General features: G+C 47.0%; 3 protein-coding genes across 6 annotated transcripts; 2 read left to right on the top strand and 1 right to left on the bottom strand.

The window, feature by feature from the left end:
* Positions 1 to 93: 93 nt before the first annotated feature.
* Positions 94 to 11,869, top strand: LOC121299634 (retinoblastoma-binding protein 5-like). Of its 2 annotated transcripts, none has more exons than XM_041227490.1 (14): positions 94 to 261; positions 829 to 854; positions 1,292 to 1,464; positions 1,862 to 2,002; positions 2,424 to 2,586; positions 2,720 to 2,829; positions 2,912 to 3,031; positions 3,158 to 3,311; positions 3,590 to 3,661; positions 3,962 to 4,079; positions 4,201 to 4,270; positions 4,606 to 4,850; positions 5,298 to 5,375; positions 10,519 to 11,869. In XM_041227490.1, exons 1-14 carry the CDS (start codon positions 243 to 245, stop codon positions 10,572 to 10,574), a joined length of 1,545 nt encoding a protein of 514 aa, XP_041083424.1. In that variant the 5' UTR covers positions 94 to 242; the 3' UTR covers positions 10,575 to 11,869. The 2 variants fall into 2 exon arrangements, with proteins under 2 accessions (XP_041083424.1, XP_041083423.1); XM_041227489.1 differs by having other exon boundaries at positions 5,298 to 5,492.
* Positions 11,870 to 12,268: 399 nt separating this feature from the next.
* tmem81 (transmembrane protein 81) lies at positions 12,269 to 14,412 on the top strand. Its single transcript, XM_041227503.1, has one exon. It carries the CDS (start codon positions 13,594 to 13,596, stop codon positions 14,410 to 14,412), a length of 819 nt encoding a protein of 272 aa, XP_041083437.1. The 5' UTR covers positions 12,269 to 13,593.
* A 1,127-nt stretch (positions 14,413 to 15,539) lies between these two features.
* On the bottom strand, positions 15,540 to 20,690 carry LOC121299633 (E3 ubiquitin-protein ligase PDZRN3-like). Of its 3 annotated transcripts, none has more exons than XM_041227487.1 (5): positions 19,608 to 20,690; positions 18,289 to 18,509; positions 17,954 to 18,056; positions 17,747 to 17,842; positions 15,540 to 17,494 (listed from the first exon to the last, which is right to left on the bottom strand). In XM_041227487.1, exons 1-5 carry the CDS (start codon positions 19,650 to 19,652, stop codon positions 15,923 to 15,925), a joined length of 2,037 nt encoding a protein of 678 aa, XP_041083421.1. In that variant the 5' UTR covers positions 19,653 to 20,690; the 3' UTR covers positions 15,540 to 15,922. The 3 variants fall into 3 exon arrangements, with proteins under 3 accessions (XP_041083421.1, XP_041083420.1, XP_041083422.1); XM_041227486.1 differs by having other exon boundaries at positions 15,918 to 17,494; positions 17,954 to 18,062; XM_041227488.1 differs by lacking the exon at positions 17,747 to 17,842 and having other exon boundaries at positions 15,918 to 17,494; positions 17,954 to 18,062.
* Between the last annotated feature and the right edge of the window lie 6,699 nt (positions 20,691 to 27,389).

Here is a 27,389-nt window from a genome sequence, read left to right as displayed (position 1 = left end):
CGAGACACTGAAACACAATAGAAATGACCAACAATTTAAACAAATCTGAAAACTGGACGCATTACTGGCGGTCACTTCCACTCTGGCAATGTAAAGGCTTCCCCGAAAGGGTCCTTCGTTGCAGCGCGGCGGCTGTCTCTCTTCTTTATTTTGATAATAGTGACAGAAAGCGTTTGGATATTTCTTTGCATCTTTAATATCTATCCTTCTTAAAAACCCGTCCTGTGGGCTAGGATTGCAGGATGAATCTGGAACTGCTTGGTAAGACTTGCGCAGTTTAAGGGATGCGTGTCTTTGTTTTATTTGGAGTTGTGGGCGGGTGTTGCTGAGTTATAATTGCACTTTGCTATGTAAAAAAAAAAAAGCCCACAAAAGTTTAGCTTTTTAAAAAATAAATATCATAATAAGCACGGTTCCAGGAAATCGTTGTGTGCAGTTGCAGCTTGGCAAACAGAATATTTAAACCGTCCCTTCAAAACAAACGACACATTCAAACATAATATATGGTGATTTCGACTTCACCAGTCAGCAGCACGCCAGGTTGTCTAATAGCGGTGCTCTGTTGAAATAAGCATCCATTTCTGCGTGAATTGAAAGATAAATAAATCAATTTAAACGTCGTGCTGTGGATAGCGAGGGAAGTGCCACGTTATGCATTACAAAGCGTGGTCGCTTTCAGTCGCTTTTCATTCAGGTGTTTTCTCACGTTCGTGTTGGTTGATGTGAATGTGTGAGGCAACATTCAACTGTTGAGTGTTACCAGTAGGCAAGAGCCTTATTGTTATAGCAATTATATGTAAACTAATGTTTTTATTTAATTTGTTTTAGAGTCCTTTGGGCAGAATTATCCAGAGGTAAGTGGGCTTATGGCGTATTTTAAAATATTTTCATATCTTGATGGTCAAACAACAATACAGTACGGGCATGGAAGTAAGACTCCCATTCCATAGCAGTGTGACCCGTTCTTGGTTTTGCAAGGAGTTTATTTAGGCCCCCCTGAGCTTGTTAGCTGTACATACTGTGGCTAATCAGGCTTGCATTTAAATCTGGACTGGGCATCACTGCTGTGCAATAGGAGTCTTATTTCTATTCCTACAGTCTATTGTGAAAGGACACTGTTTTCTGAGCCTTCTTTATACAGTAGTGTATTGTTTGTACCCCTCCCTTGATATCTGAGAGTTTGCCTCTTATTCTTCCCATTGGTAGAAATGAATGGGTCACACCTGTTAACAGTGCTGTAAACGATGCACGGTAAACATGGCTGTGTCTTGTGTGTTCTGGCCCCCTTTAGGAGGCCGATGGCACCCTCGACTGTATCAGCATGGCCCTTACCTGCACCTTCAACCGCTGGGGGACCCTGCTGGCCGTGGGCTGCAACGACGGGAGAATCGTCATCTGGGATTTCCTGACCAGAGGGATCGCCAAAATCATCAGCGCTCACATCCACCCAGTGTGCTCTCTCTGGTGAGGGTTCGTCGCAGCATGATCATTCAGTGATGAGTGCTGCCTGCAATTCAGCGGGCTTGAGCAGGAAGACAGGACTGACAACAAGTGCTGCACTGTGGAGAGCTTCTCCCAGTAACCAAGCAACCGCTTCGTGCAGCTCTGCTAACAGCATTCATCTAGGACTTTATTTCAGAAGATCTGTTGTAATGCTAAAAGTGGATTACTGAAGACTAAAGGACACGTCTGTCTTGTCAAAACATTTGTCTTTTAATGCAAAAATAATATTGTAAGCCACTGGAGTGAAAGTGTTATTATTTGAGTTCCTGTTATTATTTAATCACTGTCTCTGTTTTTGGGCTGTCGTGTATTTTTGTGTGTGTTTGTTTTAAGTTGGCTCCCTCTCTCCCTTTCTCAGCTGGAGTCGAGACGGACACAAGCTGGTCAGTGCCTCCACAGATAACATTGTCTCTCTCTGGGATGTCCTGACTGGGGACTGCGACCAGCGCTTTCGATTCCCTTCCCCCATTCTCAAAGTGCAGTTCCACCCCAGAGACCAGTAAGTGTGGCAGCAAAGTTAATTAAACCACAAAAACATATTTTAAACACACTGTCGTGCTTTTCCCAACCACAGAAAATTGGTATGTTATTTTGTATTTAATTTGTCCAGCAATGGCTTATTCTTTCATTCCTGTTTAACAGCTTGAAGGTGTGTAGATGACTCTATCTGATGATAAGCAGCATATTTGGTTGATTAGCTGTACGTATGAATATCTTTAAAAGACGATTGTAACATGCTTTATATAAGTATTATTGAATAAGAATCACACAGTCCCTTGGCAAATGCTATATACCTGTCATAACATGTGTATTGGTAATGTGTTCCCTGTGCAATAGAAGATGCTTGGGGCACAGTAAGATGTGTTTGAAATACTAGCTCTACAGTGGTGAATGTCAGTTTCCCCCCTATTGTATCTCAGGAACAAGGTGCTGGTGTGCCCAATGAAGTCGGCGCCGGTTCTGCTGACCCTGTCCGACTCGAAGCACGTGGTCCTGCCTGTAGATGATGATTCCGACCTGAACGTCGTGGCAGCTTTCGACCGGCGAGGGGAGTACATCTACACCGGCAACGCAAAGGGCAAGGTGAGAGGTCATCCGTGACTTCAGACGCTGCATCATAACACCAGGAGAGAGCTGGAAGCATCCCTGCAAGCGTGCATTCGCAGTCAGGCCGTCTGAAATATCGTCTGACTGTTGTAAAATGTGTTTTCCCCAGATACTGGTTTTGAAAACGGACACTCCAGACTTGGTGGCCTCGTTTAGAGTCACTACGGGAACCAGCAACACCACCGCCATCAAATCCATTGAGTTTGCACGCAAGGGCAGGTGAGAGCAGAAATCTGGCACAGTTTCAAGTGCTGTTACTGTCAGCTGTGCTTTACAGATTCTCCCACCCTTTCCTCTCCAGCTGCTTCTTGATCAACACGGCAGACCGGATAATCCGCGTGTACGACGGCCGGGAGATCCTGACCTGCGGGCGGGACGGAGAACCGGAGCCCATGCAGAAACTCCAGGACCTGGTCAACAGGTGAGATCCCTCGACCCTTCTCCTGACACGAGTGTGGAGGCTTTGTGCTCGTCTCAGTGTGGTAGGAATTCTTTGCTGGTTTGCGCTGTGTGTAATAAATTGGGGTGTAACGCGTGTGCTCCCCAGGACGCCGTGGAAGAAGTGCTGTTTCTCGGGGGACGGGGAGTATATCGTGGCCGGCTCGGCCAGGCAGCACGCTCTGTATATCTGGGAGAAAAGCATTGGCAACCTGGTGAAGATCCTCCACGGGACCCGGGGGGAGCTGCTGCTGGATGTGACGGTGAGCGACGCAGGCTCATTCATTCTCTCTATAACTCTGTGATTCCAGCGAGGCGCTAGAACCAGCTGAGGCATCCTCAGGGTGGAAGTAAGCCTGCATGGCCGTTTCACCCACTCCAGGTTTTACTAGGACTGTGATCAGTCCCAGTGTATTGGGATCAGGTGTGTCTTATTAAACTCCTGGTAAAAGCTGAAATGGATGCTGTGCAGTGGGAGTTTTGTTTGCATCCCTGATCCTAACACCTTGGTTTGTTTCATGATCTGCTCTCCTGTCCCCAGTGGCACCCAGTGCGGCCCATCATTGCATCCATCTCTAGTGGGGTCGTGTCCATCTGGGCTCAGAACCAAGTGGTGAGTGTCCAGCTAGCCTGCTTTTATTGCATGTTTATAGCAATGTTTGGGTTACATTGAGAAGAGGCAGCGGGTGATTGCATAGGCTTTGCAAGTGTTGTTATCTAAATGAGTTACTTCTCAGCCTGTGGCTTTAAGGACGTGTCCTATAATATTAAATAAGGCTCAGGTGTCCTGCATGGCTGTACCCACGTTTACACAACCTGCGTAGTGTGCAGCTGGTACACGCGTGTTATTTTGGTAGTTTTGAAGTAAAGGAGTAAATGGTGTAAACTCGCAGCTGTGCGTTTCCTGCTGCAGGAAAACTGGAGTGCCTTTGCTCCGGACTTCAAGGAGTTGGATGAGAACGTGGAGTACGAGGAGAGGGAGTCTGAGTTCGACATCGAGGACGAAGACAAGAGCGAGCCCGAGCAGACAGGTAGGGGTGTGGCTTCCAGGGGGTGTGGTTAGAACTAAAGCACAGAGCCCTTTCGGTGGGACTTACCTTTGAGTTGCCTGCTGTAGTAGCTGCACCCTCTGAGGAGCCTCTCTTTGTTCAGGAGCCGATGCTGCAGAGGATGAGGAAGTTGACGTGACCTCCGTTGATCCCATAGTGGCCTTCTGCAGCAGGTGAGAGTGCGGCTTCTCACAAGCCATGAAGAGCTGGTTTATTTTAGTGACGTGTGGCTTGTGTCGCCGACCGCTGTTAGCACTAACCCTGGGACTGCCTTACCTTGACGTCAGAAACCAGCCGGCAGAGTTTAATCACAAATTCCAGGTTCGATTTATTCTGTATACAGTACGGCTTTTTGGAAGGGGGTACATTATTATAGGCTGGCTTTGGGGGAGGGGGGGGGGGTGATACAAATGCTTTGGGAATGTTATGAAGTGATGGAGGACTACACGACCTCGCTGTCTCCTTGATATGTGTGTGCAGCGTTAATCGCCTCTGCCCCTGTCTGCAGTGATGAAGAGCTGGAGGATTTCAAAGCCCTGCTGTACCTGCCCATCGCCCCAGAGGTGGAGGACCCAGAGGAGAACCCCTTCGGCCCGCCCCCCGACGCTGCCGGCCAGACCGCTCCCCCCGACGAGCCCCCCCCCAGCACGGGGGTCAGCGACAAGAAGCAACGACAGCCCTCCTCGGAGGGGGGGCCCCCCAAGAAGAAGCCACGCACCACCACCATCGAGCTGCAGGGCGTCCCTAGCGACGGTACAAGATCCCTGCTGAAATGCAGAGCTGTGTAGCACTTTGAAGGATCTCTGCTGGTCGCCCTGCACACCTATCTGTAGATTAAGGCCACCAATCTACAAGGACTACTTTTACAGGGTCCATAGTTCCAGTCATTGTAAGCAGTTTGGAGTGGACTGTAGCGATACAGGGCAGGTGGAAGGGTTTAAATGAGAGAGAGAGAGAGAGAGAGAGAGATTGGGGAGAACATCTTCACCCCTCCTGATGAATTAAGTCAAGAGATGTATTATAAAGCAAGAGTCTATTCCAGAGAGCAATATAAATCAATCACAAGAGGAAAACTAGCAAGAAACTACACTGTTGCATGAAGGAGAAGTTCAGTTATTGTAGTCGTTTTTATATGTTATTTGCGGTAGTTCTTGTTTTTCTTTATTATAATGTCTGTCTGTCTGTCTGTCTGTCTGTCAGAAGTGCACCCCTTGCTGGGCGTGAAGGGGGACGGCAAGTCCAAGAAGAAGCAGGCGGGCCGGCCGAAGGGCTCGAAAGGTAAAGAGAAAGATTCTCCCTTTAAAGCCAAACTCTACAAGGGGGACAGAGGTTTGCCTTTGGAAGGAGGAGGAGCGAAGGGCAAAGTGCAGGCAGATATGGGACAGCCCACGACAGGTGAGGAACCCCGAGGAAAATCACTTCCAAGGTGCTTGCTTCTTACCTGTGCTTCAGACAGCACCCCCCCAGCCCACACTTCAACCCCTTCCCAGGCGCTTGTCGTGCAGAATAATCTGGACAGTAAACTGCAGAGTCACGTGCGGTAAATCCGCTGTGGTCAGACCACGCAGCAGTGCTTTAGAAGGGATTGAACGCAGTAAGCTCAGCCCACAACGCTAGCTCCTTGTCTGGTTTGCTTTGTAAAGAGAGCAGCCTGTCTGACACCTGCAAGTTTGCCAGCCTGCTTGTGTCAATCAACTAACTGCAAAGACACTTGTAGTGTTTCCGTTCAGCGAGCAAAGCTGTGTTGAGATGAAGAGCCTTACAGTGTCAGCGCTTCGTAGTTTGTTAGGGCACAGAAAGGGTACATTTACTACTGCAGTAGTTGCCTTTTTAGCTATTGGCAAACCATTGCTAATATATAAATGGCATGTTATTATAAGTCATTGAAAATAAACACAGTGAGTAAAGATTATCTTATGGCCTAGTGTTCAGTAGACATGATGTATATCTGTATTCATAGTGTTTTTATGTAACGCCCCCCCCCCCCCCCCCCCCCCCCCCCCCCCCCCCCCCCCCCTGCTGTCTCTTCCTCTGTGCTGTGCTGGTGCTGCTTTCTCCTGCCTGCTCCTTGCCCTTCCAGCTGTGCTCCTGCAGTGCTGTCCTGTTGTGTTGCACAGACCCAGGTTTGAAGTCCTGTGTTTTTTTTTTTGTCGTGTTTTCTTTATTTGTGAATGTGATTACAGGGAATAATTGTTGCAGGGATCTTGTGAAGGATGCAATGTTGTTGTTGTTGTGTGTTGCTCTCTGTCTCTCTCTGAAGTGGCTGTGTTGGTACGATGTTGCAGGGATTTTGTGAAGGATGCAATGTTGTTGTTGTTGTGTGTTGCTCTCTGTCTCTCTCTGAAGTGGCTGTGTTGGTATGATGTTGCAGGGATCTTGTGAAGGATGCAGTGTTGTTGTTGTGTGTTGCTCTATCTCTCTGAAGTGGCTGTGTTGGTACGATGTTGCAGGGATTTTGTGAAGGATGCAATGTTGTTGTTGTTGTGTGTTGCTCTCTCTCTCTCTGAAGTGGCTGTGTTGGTATGATGTTGCAGGGATCTTGTGAAGGATGCAGTGTTGTTGTTGTGTGTTGCTCTATCTCTCTGAAGTGGCTGTGTTGGTACGATGTTGCAGGGATCTTGTGAAGGATGCAGTGTTGTTGTTGTGTGTTGCTCTATCTCTCTGAAGTGGCTGTGTTGGTACGATGTTGCAGGGATCTTGTGAAGGATGCAGTGTTGTTGTTGTGTGTTGCTCTATCTCTCTGAAGTGGCTGTGTTGGTATGATGTTGCAGGGATCTTGTGAAGGATGCAGTGTTGTTGTTGTGTGTTGCTCTATCTTTCTGAAGTGGCTGTGTTGGTATGATGTTGCAGGGATCTTGTGAAGGATGCAGTGTTGTTGTTGTGTGTTGCTCTATCTCTCTGAAGTGGCTGTGTTGGTATGATGTTGCAGGGATCTTGTGAAGGATGCAATGTTGTTGTTGTTGTGTGTTGCTCTCTGTCTCTCTCTGAAGTGGCTGTGTTGGTATGATGTTGCAGGGATCTTGTGAAGGATGCAGTGTTGTTGTGTGTGTTGCTCTCTCTCTCTGAAGTGGCTGTGTTGGTATGATGTTGCAGGGATCTTGTGAAGGATGCAGTGTTGTTGTTGTGTGTTGCTCTATCTCTCTGAAGTGGCTGTGTTGGTATGATGTTGCAGGGATCTTGTGAAGGATGCAGTGTTGTTGTTGTGTGTTGCTCTATCTCTCTGAAGTGGCTGTGTTGGTATGATGTTGCAGGGATCTTGTGAAGGATGCAGTGTTGTTGTTGTGTGTTGCTCTCTCTCTCTGAAGTGGCTGTGTTGGTATGATGTTGCAGGGATCTTGTGAAGGATGCAGTGTTGTTGTGTTGTGTTGCTCTCTCTCTCTGAAGTGGCTGTGTTGGTATGATGTTGCAGGGATCTTGTGAAGGATGCAGTGTTGTTGTTGTGTGTTGCTCTATCTCTCTGAAGTGGCTGTGTTGGTATGATGTTGCAGGGATCTTGTGAAGGATGCAGTGTTGTTGTTGTGTGTTGCTCTCTCTCTCTGAAGTGGCTGTGTTGGTATGATGTTGCAGGGATCTTGTGAAGGATGCAGTGTTGTTGTTGTGTGTTGCTCTATCTCTCTGAAGTGGCTGTGTTGGTACGATGTTGCAGGGATCTTGTGAAGGATGCAGTGTTGTTGTGTTGTGTTGCTCTCTCTCTCTGAAGTGGCTGTGTTGGTATGATGTTGCAGGGATCTTGTGAAGGATGCAGTGTTGTTGTTGTGTGTTGCTCTATCTCTCTGAAGTGGCTGTGTTGGTACGATGTTGCAGGGATCTTGTGAAGGATGCAGTGTTGTTGTTGTGTGTTGCTCTATCTCTCTGAAGTGGCTGTGTTGGTACGATGTTGCAGGGATCTTGTGAAGGATGCAGTGTTGTTGTTGTGTGTTGCTCTATCTCTCTGAAGTGGCTGTGTTGGTATGATGTTGCAGGGATCTTGTGAAGGATGCAGTGTTGTTGTTGTGTGTTGCTCTATCTCTCTGAAGTGGCTGTGTTGGTATGATGTTGCAGGGATCTTGTGAAGGATGCAGTGTTGTTGTTGTGTGTTGCTCTATCTCTCTGAAGTGGCTGTGTTGGTATGATGTTGCAGGGATCTTGTGAAGGATGCAGTGTTGTTGTTGTGTGTTGCTCTCTCTCTCTGAAGTGGCTGTGTTGGTATGATGTTGCAGGGATCTTGTGAAGGATGCAGTGTTGTTGTGTTGTGTTGCTCTCTCTCTCTCTGAAGTGGCTGTGTTGGTATGATGTTGCAGGGATCTTGTGAAGGATGCAGTGTTGTTGTGTTGTGTTGCTCTCTCTCTCTGAAGTGGCTGTGTTGGTATGATGTTGCAGGGATCTTGTGAAGGATGCAGTGTTGTTGTTGTGTGTTGCTCTATCTCTCTGAAGTGGCTGTGTTGGTATGATGTTGCAGGGATCTTGTGAAGGATGCAGTGTTGTTGTTGTGTGTTGCTCTATCTCTCTGAAGTGGCTGTGTTGGTATGATGTTGCAGGGATCTTGTGAAGGATGCAGTGTTGTTGTTGTGTGTTGCTCTATCTCTCTGAAGTGGCTGTGTTGGTATGATGTTGCAGGGATCTTGTGAAGGATGCAGTGTTGTTGTTGTGTGTTGCTCTATCTCTCTGAAGTGGCTGTGTTGGTATGATGTTGCAGGGATCTTGTGAAGGATGCAGTGTTGTTGTTGTGTGTTGCTCTATCTCTCTGAAGTGGCTGTGTTGGTACGATGTTGCAGGGATCTTGTGAAGGATGCAGTGTTGTTGTTGTGTGTTGCTCTATCTCTCTGAAGTGGCTGTGTTGGTATGATGTTGCAGGGATCTTGTGAAGGATGCAGTGTTGTTGTTGTGTGTTGCTCTATCTCTCTGAAGTGGCTGTGTTGGTACGATGTTGCAGGGATCTTGTGAAGGATGCAGTGTTGTTGTTGTGTGTTGCTCTCTCTCTCTGAAGTGGCTGTGTTGGTATGATGTTGCAGGGATCTTGTGAAGGATGCAGTGTTGTTGTTGTGTGTTGCTCTATCTCTCTGAAGTGGCTGTGTTGGTATGATGTTGCAGGGATCTTGTGAAGGATGCAGTGTTGTTGTTGTGTGTTGCTCTATCTCTCTGAAGTGGCTGTGTTGGTACGATGTTGCAGGGATCTTGTGAAGGATGCAGTGTTGTTGTTGTGTGTTGCTCTATCTCTCTGAAGTGGCTGTGTTGGTACGATGTTGCAGGGATCTTGTGAAGGATGCAGTGTTGTTGTTGTGTGTTGCTCTATCTCTCTGAAGTGGCTGTGTTGGTATGATGTTGCAGGGATCTTGTGAAGGATGCAGTGTTGTTGTTGTGTGTTGCTCTATCTCTCTCAAGTGGCTGTGTTGGTATGATGTTGCAGGGATCTTGTGAAGGATGCAGTGTTGTTGTGGTGTGTTGCTCTATCTCTCTGAAGTGGCTGTGTTGGTATGATGTTGCAGGGATCTTGTGAAGGATGCAGTGTTGTTGTTGTGTGTTGCTCTCTCTCTCTGAAGTGGCTGTGTTGGTATGATGTTGCAGGGATCTTGTGAAGGATGCAGTGTTGTTGTTGTGTGTTGCTCTATCTCTCTGAAGTGGCTGTGTTGGTATGATGTTGCAGGGATCTTGTGAAGGATGCAGTGTTGTTGTGTGTGTTGCTCTCTCTCTCTGAAGTGGCTGTGTTGGTATGATGTTGCAGGGATCTTGTGAAGGATGCAGTGTTGTTGTGTTGTGTTGCTCTCTCTCTCTGAAGTGGCTGTGTTGGTATGATGTTGCAGGGATCTTGTGAAGGATGCAATGTTGTTGTTGTTGTGTGTTGCTCTCTGTCTCTCTCTGAAGTGGCTGTGTTGGTATGATGTTGCAGGGATCTTGTGAAGGATGCAGTGTTGTTGTTGTGTGTTGCTCTCTCTCTCTGAAGTGGCTGTGTTGGTACGATGTTGCAGGGATCTTGTGAAGGATGCAGTGTTGTTGTTGTGTGTTGCTCTCTCTCTCTCTGAAGTGGCTGTGTTGGTACGATGTTGCAGGGATCTTGTGAAGGATGCAGTGTTGTTGTGGTGTGTTGCTCTCTCTCTCTGAAGTGGCTGTGTTGGTATGATGTTGCAGGGATCTTGTGAAGGATGCAGTGTTGTTGTTGTGTGTTGCTCTATCTCTCTGAAGTGGCTGTGTTGGTATGATGTTGCAGGGATCTTGTGAAGGATGCAGTGTTGTTGTTGTGTGTTGCTCTATCTCTCTGAAGTGGCTGTGTTGGTATGATGTTGCAGGGATCTTGTGAAGGATGCAGTGTTGTTGTTGTGTGTTGCTCTATCTCTCTGAAGTGGCTGTGTTGGTACGATGTTGCAGGGATCTTGTGAAGGATGCAGTGTTGTTGTTGTGTGTTGCTCTCTCTCTCTGAAGTGGCTGTGTTGGTATGATGTTGCAGGGATCTTGGCAGCGCCGCCTCCGTACAAACATCACGAGACACAGTGCTTGGAATGACTTCCACAGCGAGAGAGAACCAGCCCGAGTCCTGGATTGAAGCATAAATAAAGGAGCGCTCCTGGGACTGGGATCGTGGAGCAGGGTTTCTACGTCTAGGATCGGCGCACTGTCCTTGACTTGGCTCGGTTCCATTCCTCTTTTGAAGGATCTGTTGATGTGATGTCTTCCAAGGAGCATTGCAAAGACTCACCAGAGCATTGCGTTTCATCACAGCCTAGCAATGCCAACATATCCCCTCCCAGTGTCTGGTTTGTTGAACTAAAGACCACGCACACACACACACGCGCACACACACACACACACACACACACACACACACACACATTGTACAAAGATTGTGCTGTCCATTTAACTTGTGCATCCAGATCGTCCTGGTGACTTACCAAGCTTTCAGAAGCAAAGATCTTAAAGACTGTAGAGCAACACCAACCTTTTTTTTGGGGGGGGGGCTTTTTAATTGTCATTTTTTTCTATATATTTTTCTTTTTGATATACAGGGGTGTAAAGATAAAACTCCTGCTGTAATGCTTGGTGTGTGTGTCTCTGCTTGTGCAGGCTTTTATACATCTGAGTCGCTGTAATGAGGTAACTGCTGGACTTTCACTCGCTGGCTGATAATTTGATTTGGGATTCAAGCTGAAAGCACAATAAATTAATGCAAATTTCTACAAAAATGTACAAAACAAATATCACGTGTGCAGTGCTGCCGCAGAATAGTGAAAAAAACAAAACACAATGCCACTGACTTGACTGTTAAAATGCTGTCATGCTTACTGTCACCAGGTGGCAGTGTTGTCAAACAAGACTGAAAGGGCTCCCTGTGTCTGTAGTGGGGAGGGTGTGTGGAAGAGCATTGGGATCAAAATAAACTAATGCAATATTGGGGCTGGCAAGGCAACACAGTTTGTTGGGTAAAACCTGACATTTTGAAGGTAAAATATTAAAATCCATTGACTGTTCCAGATGCAGGTGCAGGGCGAGATGAAAGTGATTATCCCTGAATTTATTTACTTCATTTCAGGTTAAACCGTTTTTTTTTTGGATACATGGTTACATTATAAAGAATTCTCTGTGAACATTCCTGGAGTTCTGTTTTCATTTCACTCATCAGAACCATGAACACCCCTCTCCCCTTGCCGTGCCAGTGTCCCTCCTTCCTTGTGGAATAACGAAACTTCCGAATTGGTATTCCTGCATTTTAATCTTGATCCAGCTTGAGTGTTACGGGTTCTGCGCTCGTTGCTGTGAGAGGAAGGGGAAGAACTGAAGATGGGTGATGTCTTCAAGAACGGGGTAGATTTTTTTTTTTTTTTAATGATCTAATTTTAAACCCTGTTTCACTGCTTTCAGTGCTGGGGTGGAGAGATGTTGAAATCGCTCGGTCAGTGGCACAGGCAGGCTGTTGAAAGTCTGTGGCGTCTGTATTAGCAGATTCGGGGGGTGGGGTCTGTGCTTGAATTCACTACCCTGCACTGTCATCGGAGAATGGGTGGGATTGCAGTAATAATCCCACCAAACTGGTCATCGTTTTAAACATTTCAAAAAGCAATACCGGAAAACAATCAAATTTAGAAAGTGGCTTCATAAACCCTTTGTATGGATATTGTAACAGAATTCCTCTGCTGGGACAAACTGTCACTCTTGTAAAAGATCTGTTTTTTTTTTTTTTTTTTTTTTTTTTTTAAGGGTAGGGTGGGGGGATACCTGTGACTGTAAATATTTTAAATGTTTTTTTGTTTTTTTTTTAATTTGTATTTTATATGTAAAAACAGTTGCAAAACTAGATTGAAAAATAGAACCAGCTCAAATAAAGTCTGATCCAGACAGCCTGCTGTCCTTTATTACCCGTGAGATTACTTTATCCAAACTTTCCTCAATAGGCTGTGGTGGTAATTAAAGACTCAAAAGAACATATTTTAAATCACTTGGAAAGGGAGTCAAGCCAGATCATTGTCTCTCATGTGCAGGTCTCGCCTGGTCCACAGGGCACGGTGTTTTGTGTCATTTACAGCACATTGTGTGTAGGCTGTGTCTTCTCAGAATAGGTGTAATCCTGCATGAGGTGACATCTCTTATAACAATAAAAATGCTGACTCCTCCGTACCAGCAAAAGAGTTCAAACACATGACACGCAGCTCAGTCCCAACCAGCAGGACTCGTTTCATGAGTGTTTTGTGAACAGAAGATTTGAATAGTGTCTGCACCTCAAATAAGTAGCGTTTCTGTATCAATAATATGTTTATATGTACTTGCTGCCTAGCACAGAGTATTTCACATCAGAGCATTCTTTATGATTTGAGATAGATGGAGAATAAAACCTAGAGAAGTGCTTTGGTTAAGAATACATTGTTTGCTAAGGAATTATGTTGCAGTTCTGGAATCTGGTGTCAATTGTACCAGCTGTTCCATTCTGAAATCCCCACGACAACAGAACAGTGCAGCTGCTGAGGTAAGCCTTTGCTAAAGAAGATTGAGAATTTCAGCTTTAGAGACAGTGGCAGGGATTTAATCTGCACTGAAAGGGTTTATATTTAACTCAGCATTTCCTGCGACTGCAAAACAAGTTTTGGGGAAGTTACTTTGAAGGACAGCTTACAAAGTCTAAATGATTGGAATCGTGAAAATGGCACATCTTGATTAGAGACCTTAGAAGAGTTTTGCACGAGAGCTACTGGTCTGCTTTGTATGCAGGATGTATTTTACCAAAGTGAACGCAGGATCCTTGTACGAAGGCGACTCTAAGCTGTTGCTTCAGGATGCGATTGAATTCTCCACCCAGACACTGCCAAAAGATAGCGCTTTTGACAGCTTTTACTTTGAAAATGAGTGCACTCTACAGGCATAACTGAAAACCTGAGCGAGCAGCTGCAGTTCTAGTCCGATCAGTGTAAACTGTTCAGCGTGGGGTGCAGTATTGTATCTAGTTAAACAGTAACCAAGTCAATATACCTACACAGGAGTTGTGACTAATCCACTACCCTAATTGACCACAGAGTGGTGCAAGACTCATGACCACATGAGTGGTGCAGTGAGCTGCAGGAGTTTGTTTTCCTGGCTGTGTTTGGCATGGCTGGTCTTGGCTGCCTGGCTTTTCGGTTCTGCAGCGTTGAGACCGATGACCACGCCGACTTTCCCCCCAGAACTGGCCTCCATGACCGCGTTCATGGTGGTCAACAGCTCCCAGTGCAGCACCACCTGCGGCATAGGGCTGAGGACGGAGACGCTGTGCCTCCTCACGGCCAACGCCAGACACGAGGGGTGCCGGAAGCAGAAGGTGGAGTGCATGGAGAACTGGGTCTGCGGCATGAAGACCCTCACCGTCACGGTGGGGAGAGGGCAGACGTTGAACTGCCTGAGCGAGGTGATGGAGGAGATCGGCAGGTACAAGTTTCTCTTCAGCTGGAGGTACGCGAGGGGGATCGTCACCACGGACGACGCCTACTTCAAGCGCTACTTGACCAAGGCGGTGGACAAGCTGGTTCTCGACCCCGTCTTGGAGACGGATGCCGGGACGTACCGCTGCGACGTGCAGGACACCTCCTACAAGATGATCAAGAGGGCCTACTTTGGGCTCAAGGTTCTGCCCCCAGCCATGGTGCACCTGGAATACGCCAAGGCCCTCTCCTCCTTGCAGTGGCAGCAAGTAAAAAAGGTCGGGGGCACCAGTCCGCCGGCCGTCTCCACCGAGAAGACCACCCCCGCCCCAACTTTGAAGGACGTCAAAATGAAGATCGGCATCTACAGCTTAGCCAGCGCGAGCGGTGCAGCGGCCCTCATATTCCTGGTGCTCTGTCTCATCTACAGGGAGCCCAAAGCCAAGCCAGATCCCTACTGAAGGAGACGTCCACAGTGCTCTTGCACAAGTTCAACAAGTCCGGTGAAGTCTGTCGATTAGGAGTACGGGTGAGAGGAAGGGGGGATGGTCGTCGGGCACTTCGTTGGGGTCCACCAGTGAGAATGTGCTGCAGGAATGGATTGCCCCGTTCAGGGACGCTCTTCGGCATAAGAAGGGGGTAGCTGCAGTCACTTGAACATTTGTTTTATTTGTAGGGCCTCTGGCCTGATGTACTGTAAGATCATGTTAACTGACAGGTTTTTGAATGAGCTGATGAAGCCAGAGCAAATAACAGAATAGTGTTTATTTTTCGTCTATTAATTTATTATATGGATATTCATTACAAGTACAAGTCAAACCTGCTTGAAGCCAGAGAAATATAATATGGAAAATGCCTGCGAAGGTTGGTTGGGATCTGTGAGACACATTCAAACGTTTCTGTTTTAAATACTGTTATCAAAGCCCACCGCTCCCGTTGAACAGCCAGCACAAAGGAACCCTTCAGCGCTGGCTTACAAAGTGGCTGTGTAACTATCACTGTCAATCTTAAACACTGTACACAAATCTGCTTGTATAATTGGGGATTTGCGTTTTTTCCCCGAATGCAACACAAAAGTTTAAATGGCTTCTTCCCGGTACCTTATCATTTCCTGTTTAGTAGGTCAGAGGTTGGAATGAGGTCACACCAGGAAGTGTGCTGCCGCACAGGTTCAGGTACAAGGCAGGAAACAGCAGATTCAGCCTTCTTGATCCGTGAGGGTGCATTTCTAAAAATGAACATTCACCTTCTGAACAACAGAGAGGCCAGCGATTATGAATCGGAAATGTATAGAATATTAAACCATCGCTGATTATAGTGTGTACATGTACTGTGTTAAAACAAATGCGAACTTCTCATAATGAAAACTAATAGTCATTTCAAAGATGTGATAGGTATGCTTCTATTTTTCATTGTATGTATTTTTATTTAATCAAATAAAATATGTTTTGACAGCCGAATATACGTGAAACGGACTCAAATCTATCTTACAAAAAAACACCATGAACATTTAAAAAACACGAAAGCACAGAGCACAGGCTGTCTTTGTAAAGTCCTTTCGATCTAATCCTTTCTGAAAGCGACTGGATCCTTTGAAACAGCTGGTCGCCTGCAACAAGGTCTCTAACTTGGTCAGTCCTTTCAAAAGAAACAGACCCTAAATACAGCCTGGCCTGTAAGTCAAGCATCGTAGATGGAAATGTTAACTGTGGGTTGTGTCTGTTCCTTTCGGGTTTGAAATGTCTTTGAGCAACGAGGAACGACCTCCGATCATTTTGATGTGTGGTGCACATGGGGGTGTGGCCGCCCAATTTAACCGAGACGGCTGATCAGCGTAGCGATTGCTTGGTCTGCCGTGACAGTCCTGTCGAACACGGTGCCAGCTTGTCTTGAAGTCCTTCCCGTCGGACAGTGGCCCTTCTCTCTACTTGTTACTGTAGGTTTTCAATGAGCCCGTAGCTCTTGGATTCCTCATCCCCTCCTCCCCCCTACCTGCCCCTCGTTGACTGAATTGAACCTGCTGCTACACCGCTGTGACGGACAGCAGTTGCCCCTCTGCCCCCGGGCTGGCCTTCGAGCCGTGCGAGAGCAGTCCTGGATGGTGGTCCAGTTGTCCAGCACCTTCTTGTTGCGCAGCAGGTTCAGTTTCCTCTGGCTCAGCTCCAGGACGGCAGTGCGGGTCTCCTTACTCTCGTTAGATCGGCTCGCCCGTCTCTGCCTGTGCTCCTTGGCAGATGCCAGGTGCCGCCTGTGGTCCGCCCTCCTCCAGTACCGCCCGGCCTTCGCCTCACTGCGGACGTTGTCGTCAGTGGTTCCTCCGCCTCGCTCGTCTGCCAGCCTCAGAGCCCTTGCCTTCAAGAGCTGGTTCCTCAAAACACGAGCGTTGGGGGCCCCCTTCCTGCAGCCCGGGAATGCGAACTCTCCGTCCTGGACGCTGCAGGGGTCCTGGCAGTTCTCCTGCTTACAGTACCTAATTGGCTTTTGCCCAAACCTGTGACCGCTGTCCAGACTTGCCTCCTGGCTGGCTTTAATGCCTAGGTTCTGGGAGCAGACGGGTGTTGATTTGTGCTTCTGCTTGCAGGCTGGAGCACCGGGGCTTGGCTCTTCCAGTCTCTCTGTGACCTCAGCAGTCGCTTTTCCCAGCCTACACCTGCAGGAGACCTTGCTTTCCCAAGTGTCCCTGGATAGTTTTTCCCTGCACTCCGCAACTATCCTCTGTTGCGACTGGCTGCCCTCAGGATCCACATACCTTTCGCTACCTTGTGTGGCCCCAATGTGTTCCCTGGCACAGTCCATTACAGACCTCCTCGTGGGCAGCTCTTCTGTGGTGCTCCAGTACTGCACCTCCTGGGTTGTGACCTGGTGGCCTCTCGCGCTTTGCGAACCGCGCTGAAGGTTCCTCCTGAGCAATTCTGCGGGCGTGTCACCCTGCCGCACTGCCTGGGTCGGGCTGTAGGGGGAGCTGCAGATGGAGGAGGTCCCGGCGTTGGGAGAAAGCACCGTACTCAGAGACCTGTAGCTGCTTAAGCACGGACTGTCTGCTTTTCTGTAATTCATGGAGGACGCTCCCATGAGGCATCTACAGCCCATGCTGCCCCGGCTATAGTTTTGTGCCGTCTTGTTTTGGGGCTCCTGCCGCTGGCAGATCAGAGCCTCGGGAATGGACTCCAGGTCGTGACGGGGCGCGGGGTCATCCTTTTTGCCCTCTGTGTGCTTGGGGATCCTCCCGGGAGTCATCTTGGCACGGTACTGCCTGATCTTCTTTTCCAGGATCTTCTGGAAGCGGCGCAACTCCCCGGTGCTCACGCTGTAGAAGCCGGAGTCGCTGAGCTCCGAGGAGATGAGGGATTCGGAGGAGCGGGTGTCACAGCTGGTCCGGTCCAGCGGGGATGAGCCCGACTCCTCTGCCCCTTCCTCCGTCTCCAGCCCGGACGGCTCCCCCTGGTGGAAGCTCCCATCGGTGCAGCCCAGCCCGCTGTCTAGGTCATGCAGGGTGGGGGGGGACAGAAGGGGCTTCTCAAACACCGCGTCCTCGTCCTGCATCTGAAATAAACAAAAAGCATCTGTTTGTATTACACCGAATTGTAATTAAAAAAAAAAAAAAAAAAAGCCGTCCTTCCCTCACAATAGAGCCCCAATCAGTGCCAATTAACGTCCGCACTGGAAGAATGCGTTCCTCTCATCCGGCCATAATGTTTTTTATCCTAGTAATGTTCTGCCTTTTTTTCTATCCCATTTACCTAGCTATTCAAACCAGAGGATGGGTCTCCCTCAAAGAGACAGAGCCCTCCTCACCTGCCTCAAGAAGCACCCTGCCTCTTCTTTGCTGAGGTGGCAGCAGCCAGTCAGAAAGTCCTTTCCCTCAGGCACCAACCCAGACAGCCTGGGGTCCTGAAAGAGAAAAGAGGAACGTCAAGCCCCTGATAAACCACATAAGAAACCCCCTTAGACACCTCTTGCGCTGGAAAGATGGTGCTATCCCAAACGAGACGAGAAACTCACTTGGGATCCGAGTGTCTCTGTGTTTTCCACGTCGTGGGGGGTGCTGAGAAGGTAGGCGGGGCCGTTGACAGGGTCATGTGACGGGTAGTGATTGAAGCAGGACCTGAAGCCGAGAGAGCAAAGCCTGTTAGCGTGGGAGTCTTACCAGAGGTCACCAGTAACAAGCAGGAGTCACGCAGAAAGAGCAGCAAACAGAAAGCTGTGGTTTATTTATTTGAAAACAACGCTGGGTGACTCAGTCATAGAGACAGCATATCCTACACATTTTCAACAACCTCATTAGCAAATGCAGATTGGCTTCAAGCTACAGCAGCTGAAGCAGTAGAGAGCCGTACCTGTCATTGCAAGGACTGGGTCTAGACGATCCCCCCATGGGGACCCCCAGACCCCTCAAACTCGCCCATGGCCGCTCAGTCTGGGTGCTGCACTCTGACGTTTGTGCTACTTGAGGGCGGGGCATCCTGCCATCTATCTGCAGCATGATTGGCTCGTCGGCGTTCCCCGGGACCTGCAGGGCTTCCCTTTGCCTGGCCGGGGAGATCTCTGTCCCGTTCACCTGAAACGCAGACAGGTGTCAGCACATAGGCGCACCCCAGGGGCTGAGAGGGGTCAGGTCCTCAATTAGATAACTGGACCTGCTCAGGACCCATGTTCACTGCTGCAGAAGAGCGTGATGTCAGTACAGGGGCTCCTATATCGTGTGCCCCATATTTATCAGCCTCACTCATTTCCCTTTGCCCTGGAGAAGCTTATTAAATGCGTAATGTCTTCTAATTGCTAGAGGGGCTGTCCAGGCATGTCTGAATCCCGAGGAAGGGGGCCCCTGATTCCTCTCCTGGGACTGTGAGGGACAGCGTGACTAACCCGATAAGAACAGAGAGCAGCTGCAGAGTGCGCGTGTGACCCCTGACCCCTGCCACTAACTCGGTCTGCACAGCGAGCCTCATTAGCGAGTGTGCCGGTCCGGGGTCTCTCTGCGCTGCAGCAGGAGGACCCCGAGGATAATGGCTTTGTAACGAGGAATAAAGAGGCTCCCGACCTGCCCTGCACACTTCATTACAGACCACTGAAGAGACATTTTTACCATTGCGTTCTACAGCACCATGCAGTGGATCAGTGCTAGCGATGAAGAGGCTAAACCCTGTTCAGCTTGACTAGGGCAGCAATATCTCCTCAAACTGGACCGTGTGCAACAGCATGGCAAATATATCAGTGCCAAATGCCGGCATTCATTGCATGTGGATTCCGATAGTGGCTTCTCTCAACACAGTTCTCTGGCTTTATCTGTTACGAGTGTGCTGACTCTATTGTGCAGCTAGTCTACCTACAAAATTCGCATTTCATTTATTTAGTATTCCAAAGGTATATGAATTTGCAAACATTTTCATGTCACATCAACAACCTGTGAAATACACACAAACAATTTCTGTATCATTGCTTACCCTCAATGAAGTGTGGAGAGTATTCTGTACACACACATGCACACACACACACACACACACACACACACACACAGTCATATTAATAAAACGCTTACACACACACACATCCCATACAGACACCCCCAACTATACAGGTACCTTATTAATTGAATTGCTGGCCCCAATAATGCCCCCCCCCCCCCCCCCCACTAATCCATGTAAACTGTACTCACCCCGAGCCCCGAGCCCAGCCAGAGCCCTGAGAGCTGGCACCCCATGGTAGGACGGGCGCTCTCTGTAAGCTGGTGCCAGCTGGGAGTGCGCTGGCAGAGATAGAGAGAGAGGCCTGAGAGTGACCCAGTCTTGAGAGAGAGAGACCCGAGCGCTGCGGTCTCTGTAGAAGCCTGGAATAGTCAGACAGGAAGGCAAGCTTGGACCTGGCGCAGTCTGTGAAGCTAGCAGCACTTCAAGCTGACAAAGCAGGACTCCAACACAGCCAGACTCCCTGCTGTGAGCAGCCCTAACCAGCCTCAGCACCTCCCTCCTCCCATCTCTCCTCACGCACTCGGAAAAACTCTCCTGTACAACCTGGCCGCTCATTGGTCGGATTGCTTGACACCTTACAGGGAAAGAGATTTTAAGCCACGAAACCTTTTAATTACCATGGAGATGATGCAAAACACTCAGTTCTACTGATTCATTAAAACAGATGAGCAGCTTGCAGGAATTACACTGGATCAGTGTAACGGAAATCAAATTCTTACTAAACTGTTGTTCTTATTATATTTACAAGATGTAAAGCTGCATGTGTGTGTTCAGATCTCATTATTATTACAGGACAGTGTAAATCTGCATGTGAGGATTGAGATCGGCTCATTCCTATCATTACTGGAATCTGTGAGTGTACAGTGGCTGTTCTGAGGTCGAGTAGCCCAGGGTTAGTTTTGGAGCAGTGCTTGAGTGGGGAGCTGCTGTCAGCTTTAATCACATTCCCTCTCTCTGCACGCTGAATGCCTCCGACAGCTGAGTTCACAAACCCTTCGCTTAATTCATTTTTTGTTGTTGTTCTTTTGCTTTTCGTCGCTCAGTGTTCCTGGGGCTCGCTGTTCTCAAGATGCTTAAAAGCACACGACAGATCTGGCTGTTCCGTTCTGAATCCTGAAGTAGAATTCCCTCTCTCAGCAGCAGGAATGTTTTCACTGCTCTCCTCATTATTGTGCAGCTGAACAACAGCTAAGAAAAAACGACTGCAGTGGTAAAATGTACCCTGGGTCACATCAGCTATTAAACACAATTACAGAGAAAAGCACATTGTGTATTCTAGTGCTTTAATAAGGGGGGCCAGCAATAATTATACTGAGTGCATTCTGTCAGTCAGTACGTGCACATCTATCTATCCATCTATCTATCTCTATCTGTCTATCCATCTAGCCATCTGTCTATCTCTATAGCCATCTATCTGTCTGTCCATCTGTCTCTCTATATATATATATATATATATATATATATATATATATATATATATATATATATATATATATCTGTCTGTCTGTCTGTCTATCTGTGTATATACTGTGTTTAGTATTGTCAGTGGAATTAATTTCGAATGCAGTTTATAGTGTTGTAATTCTGTAGTGATCTGAGACTTCAGTGAAGTATTAACAGATTGCATCGTAGTATATTTAACTGTGTACACATGAACTAGCCAGGCATGGCTTTTTGACTTTGACAGAGGGGGCTGGGGTTTCAAGGACAAACTTGCGCCAAACAAACTGGACTGTCAACAAGGCTTAAAAAGTAGCGATTGCAGAATGTTGCACTGTAGAATGTATTAGGTGTCTGTGAGCGCCACCTGCTGACACCAAGAAAAACATCCTCCGACAGATTTACCGCTTATACAGACGTCACTGCCCACCTGTGGCAGCAGGGCAGTACTGCAGGTTAAATCCATATTGCGTGTTTGGTCATCAAACGCAGAGAGAGGCAGCAAAGAATATCTACTGGCTGTATCACAAACTATAAACACCAGGTGGCAGCACAAAGAAAGAGCAGACAGGTGGTGAATCACGAAATGTCCATTAGGTGGCAGCAGTAACCACACTAACATTTTTTTTGTATTATTATTTTGATATATTTCTCCTGGGGTTTCTGCACAGCGTTAGCAGCTGTCGCCAAATGCATCATGTAGGAGTTTACTGAAAGGGGACTTTAGCTTGAAGGGGACGTCCCATCTCAATTCCTTGCAGAACTGTGGTTTGTCACCTCTGCATCAGACCTAAGCCAGTCCTTACCTGTACAGCACCTGGGCCTCTGCAGATCAGAGAGAGACATTGCAGACCCCAGTTCAGGGTGCATCCGGAGTTTCGTGGGGTTTAAGACCTCAGTGTCATTTTACCCTGTGCACTACTCTGGTTTTCTTTCAGTGTACCTGAAAGACAGGCACACGCTGGTTTGCGTTCCCCCTGCTCAAGACAGGTGTTTCCTGTAAAGACACAGCCTGTTCTCCCAGGGCAGTGGTGCTCACACGCATCTTTCTGCTCTGCCTAGCGACAGAGTGCAGTTTGTGTGTCACTGTCGCGCTGCAATCTCCGTTTGGAGGTTGAACCCACACTGACACTCAGCTGCTGTTTATTTTTGGGACAGAGAACCGAGCTGCTTCCTCCCACACAGCTGTTTCTCCCCTCGCTGCCTCAGTGTACTGTACCAGCGAATCACCCACATCGCTCGGAAAGCTGCGACACAGCGTTTCTCAAAACTGCAACCGCCAAGCACCCCTCTATTAGCGTTTAATACCAGCCTAAGAGTAAGGATGTCAGGTTTGTGTAACCTTTAAATTTGACTGGGATTTCAAACCTTGTAATCTCGGGTACAGTTTGGTGTTTGGGATGAATAAACATCACAAAGTGTCCAAAGATGCCATTTGTCAATGAAAAATAAACTGAATATTTGTCTGAAATAGCTATTTTCAATATTTCATGCATGAAAGGGTTAAAATAAAAACCCAGGATCATAAATATATGAGCTCTACAAACGCAGGGCATGCCTCGTGCTTGTGGAGACGCACTCCCTGGCTGGCACAGAAAACTTCACCACTTGTAAGACTGTTCCTGTCCTGCAGCACACAGTGCACCCTGTAGCCTTTCTAAAGGAGCCTGAGGTTACTGTACACTTTTACTGCAGTCTGGTGACCAGGACGCATTATAAAGGTTACCATGTGTGACATTTGAGTCATTGCTACAATTTCCCAAAAGCAAGTTAACGCACGCTTTACGCTCGCCTTTCTAGAGGGAGGCTGGGGTAAAAGCATCAAGCTGTGTTGATTGCATTGGCGTTAGTCAGTAAATATACCTTTCAGTGGAATTAATGATGGATTTTAAAAGCCTGTCAAGTCCAGTCCTCTAGTTGCTTCAATGAGGCTGTTTACTCAGAACTCCAGTCTCTCTTTGTCAATGACCTGCCAGCTTAGGGAGATGAGGGCCAGTGACTTACTCTATAGAAAAACAACAGCACAGGTTAGACTGTGAGCACAGCAATAAGTGTGTTTAAGAAAAGGGTTTATACAGAGATTCTATGGGGCTTTTCAAAAGAAATTGCCTCGTCTATCTATTGATCCCTGTGGAAAGCTTGAAAGCTGAGTTTTCACAAGTGAATGGTGATGTGAAAAGGTGTCAGCATTTCTGCACAGACTGGATGCTAACCCAGAGCAGTTTAGGGGTCTGTCCAAGCGATCTAAACCAGGGGTCTGCAATCCCGGTCCTGGAGGGCCACTCTGCTCCAGGTTTAACAGGTAAAATGCTACAATGATGTCCTTCTGGGTCTGGGTGGAGGTTTAACTGCTTCAATGAAATAACACAGATCAGGGTTGGAACAAAGACCCGGAGTGGAAGAGCTGACTTTGGCCAGGTGCATCTCAATCCAGGCGTTGTGGAAAGGCAGGACCTGCCCGGGGTGCAGTGCTGTTTGATGAGCAGCCCCTGCTCTGTTGTTTTTCTGTGCTGATTTCACTCCAGTGAGAAGGGAAGCGCGCCAGCAGGTTCTGTTCCCGTAGCCTCGCCCCGAGAGGACTCGCTGCTCCGCTCGTATCTCTGTTTGCTTCATCAAGGAACACAGCACTCTGGGCACGTCCTCCACGCAGCCAGGGGCAGGCAATGACAGGGCTCGGCTCAGATATCAAGAACCATGTTCACAACGCTTCTCATCTGTCAGCCAGGCACTCAGACAGCAGAGCTGCTGGGCGGGCGGCCTGCTTTCTTGGTTTTACATTCCTAGCACTCAGCTGGGTTTGTGAGTCACATAGATTATAGGGGGCTGTGTGAGACCAGCGACACCCCTGGCTGGTGAGAGCAGACAACACTACGAATAAAAACAACAACACACACATATATATAATTAAGATAATGGTGGTAGGCCTACTACAAAAGCACTAATGGTTTCCAAAACACAAAAGAAAAAATAATACAAAAAAATTGACATGCCTGCCCTGCAGCAAAATGCATTTCACAAAGGAAGGCAGCTTTTGTGTGTGTTGTTTTGTTGTTTGCCAAGGCTAGGGACACACAGCTATTCCCTAGTTTAATCAGTAAAGGCGTGGTACTGTTCCCTCCTGGTGCGATTGCTTCCCGCTTCGGCGTCATTGTTCCCGCTGAGAGGATGAAAGCCAGCGCCGGGGAGGACTGATAGACTTGGGTTGCTCCGAACCCCAATTTCCTTCGGCCCCTGGGCTAGTAAATTGGTCTTTTTCACCTCTAGTTAACACCTCAGCCATGCGTGTTATTTATGTGTTACAAACGACTCTCCGTAAGTCGTGGCCTCGGCCACTTTCTGAACTAAAACTAACATTCATAAACGTGTTTATAAAACGAGCAAATAGACTGACTGCGCTACGCCGATGTTATTACCAGCCGCGTTTATATTCCTAACAACTGTGTGTGTATGTGTGTGTGTGTGTGTGTGTGTGTGTATATATATATATATATATATATATATATATATATATATATATATATATATATATATATAATATATATATTCGCACAGGTTAAGTGCATGCTTATTCACTGTTCATTTCTCCAAATATGGCAATTGCTGTGACGCTGGCAGCAATGTTTGCAACCAGGGGGGTAGGTTGCCATGTTTTTTTATAACCAACTTGAAACCCGACCTTCTTCACGAATCCCTATCCAATCAGCTCAGAGGGGCTCCAGAGTTCTCCTGTCCCGGTGGAAAACATCCCGACGTGAGCCGAGTGTGGTGACGTGCGGGACGAGCTCAACCGGCCGCTGCGCAACGTGCTCCAGCAATGCTCTGAGTGGGGCTGATCTGCTTGTGTTGCTGCCCCTGCACAGCCGGTCCGTTTAAACAGCACTGGGGCCAGTTCCTGTTAAAACAAGATCGTTCGTCAACGCCCCAAACTATAACTCATCTTACTGACACAAGAACAACACAAACAGCTGCACAGTACGAACTGCATGGGCATATGCGATCTTAGGATCAACTTCCAGGGACCTGTATTCATCCTTCAACGGGAGATATTACTGTACTCGCATTTAATGAGTTTTGCTGTACTGCAAACTAGACTGGTGGCTGTTTTAAAACATGACAAAAAACCAAAAGTTTTTAACTCCTTCTATTTATAAAATTGTATTTATTTAACGTCATTTTACACGACAACGGAATGCAGTGAAACACAAACGCGACTGATTACTGCTGTAGGTACGTGTATCTATTTATATAGCGCCTTGCACACTGCAGGGACCTCCAAGCCAATAAAAACGCAAGTTACAATATCACCACTGTATATATAAACACTGGCACAATTTGACCAGTGACTGACAAAGGCGTGTGGAATTAATATATCCTCCCCCTCCTGCACAATTATCCATTATATTTTATAACCTGCAGTATTGAAGCTGAGACCGTATTGCGCAACATCCAATTCAAACAGGTTTCTTGTCAGTACGATATGTTATTGGTAGCGCTGGCTTTGCCTCTGAATTTCTAATGAGAGTACCCTGGACCCGAGTGTGTAGTTTAACACATTGTGTGACGTTCATTCGTAGCAGTTTTGCACAGATCTGTTATTTACATTGTCTTTTTAGTCTTGTGATAACTTTAATTCTAAATGTAATGCATGCAATTACATAAGTACGGCTTGTGTTGTGGTGTGTTTTTATTTTCAAGGTAAAATGTTATTTGGTATTTTTGGGGTTAAAGGCGCTGTGCCCTGTACGAGGTAAAACAAACGTTCAGTATTGAATAAGGCTGTTTCCTTGTAAGCACACATCGACAGCAGGTGTTTCCTGTGTAATGCACACCTATGAGGAGGTTTGAATAAGCCTTTCATAACCTTAAACCCGTGCAAGCTGAGCCTAGCTACAAAACGTGGATCACAAATTAATAAATAAAATTACACAACAAAGGCGCCTATTTCAATAACAGAAAATAATGAAAGAAACGTGTATCGGTATCCCGGAAAAACAAAACTGTTCATGTTTCAAAACTGTGCATGAAAGTAGAAGCTTTTACAAGAATTATTTTAGAGAAAAGAACACATTGAAAATGACGCAGGATACTGTACGCGGAGTAACACAAAGTCGGATCACAACAAATAGATTTATTTTCCATTTACAGGCGCCTGTGACGTCGTGTTTTCCTGTGCTCTCCAAACCACTGCAGTTTTTAATAGTTTTAATAAGTCAGGATATCCGCCTCATCCCCGATTCATAGTATGCTGTAGAAGTGTTTGAACGTAAGGGCGGGGGTAATGACACATTTATAATACAATTATAGAAACAGTAGCCTGCATAGAACACAAAACGCCTATTAACAGAATATCGTGATTGGATTAACATTCAACACTGCTATAGATTTAGACACGCTAGCAGCAACTTTGCAGAGGAACAACTAATGCGAAACTGCATACAACTTTTCAAAGTCTTTCTCGCTGTTTTTAACGTTGGCCGTTGAATTAAAAATTACTGTTGTGATCAGAATCATACAAGCGGCTAACATCTTAAGTGTGTGGAAATGGTCCCAAAACCCAGCAAAATATGTTCGGGTGTCGTGCCTTAGAAGCGAAGACTGTGATTAAAGATCTAGTCATGAGCTCTCACCTGGCCCTCTTCGTGAGAGATAAGATACAATCGTCATCAATCAAGCTAATCTCTGGAGGACAGGGAGGGGGTCCCGACAAGATCAATTTCGCAAACCCAGTTTCGGCTCCCTCAGTGTGTATTCTGGGGTAATGCAAATCTGTGACTGAAAAACAAACCGTGACCAAGTGGGACCGATAGGCTTTTTTGCTTCTGCGTGTAGTCTGGGCTTTTGTTAGCGCAAAACTGTGGGGACGACCTTAACGGGGTTTTAAAAATAAACACTTGTTAGTGGGTCCAGTGTTAGATCAAATGCGTACAGATTCTGCGTGGAGAGGAGGAAGAACAACCTCTTAAACTCAAAGCAGCTGTAGTAAACACACACTGCACACGCTTACTGTAACAAACAATGGCGTGGCTTTCACTTTGCACCCGGGTAGTACACGTCAATATTCAGGAGTTACTTTACTACTCTCAGCGAAACCGCATTCATCCTACACAAAGAACACGCGTTTCGGGGTGGAAAAGTACGTTTTGAACATCAATCGTTAGATGCAATGTTTTACTTGAGTAACAAAGAGTCGAGCTTTCCGACTCCAAAACTTAACTCTCCCGTACGTGTAACTTAAATTAAACGTTGCTAATTAAATACATCTTTACATTTAGCGCATATAAACTAAAGATTTGCAATCTAGTTCAGATTAGGAGTAGGCAGAATGACCCCCCCCCCATCCCCCTCCCCGTTGTCTTTGTGCTAAAGCGTTTTTGTAAACTTCAAAAAACGAACAGGAAGCAGATTAATTTGCGCTACTGTTTTAATAGTAGGCGAAATGCGGTTTTGTGATTGCATTGTGTTTGATAAACTTTCACATCGACCGCTATACTGTTTTAAACTCCCGTTTCACCGAGTGTGTGAGTGTGTGT

Source organism: Polyodon spathula, chromosome 25, assembly GCF_017654505.1.
Source record: "Polyodon spathula isolate WHYD16114869_AA chromosome 25, ASM1765450v1, whole genome shotgun sequence".
Lineage (NCBI taxonomy): Eukaryota > Metazoa > Chordata > Actinopteri > Acipenseriformes > Polyodontidae > Polyodon > Polyodon spathula.
Note: the sequence above shows the minus strand (reverse complement) of the source record. Positions and strands in the feature narration are given on the sequence as shown.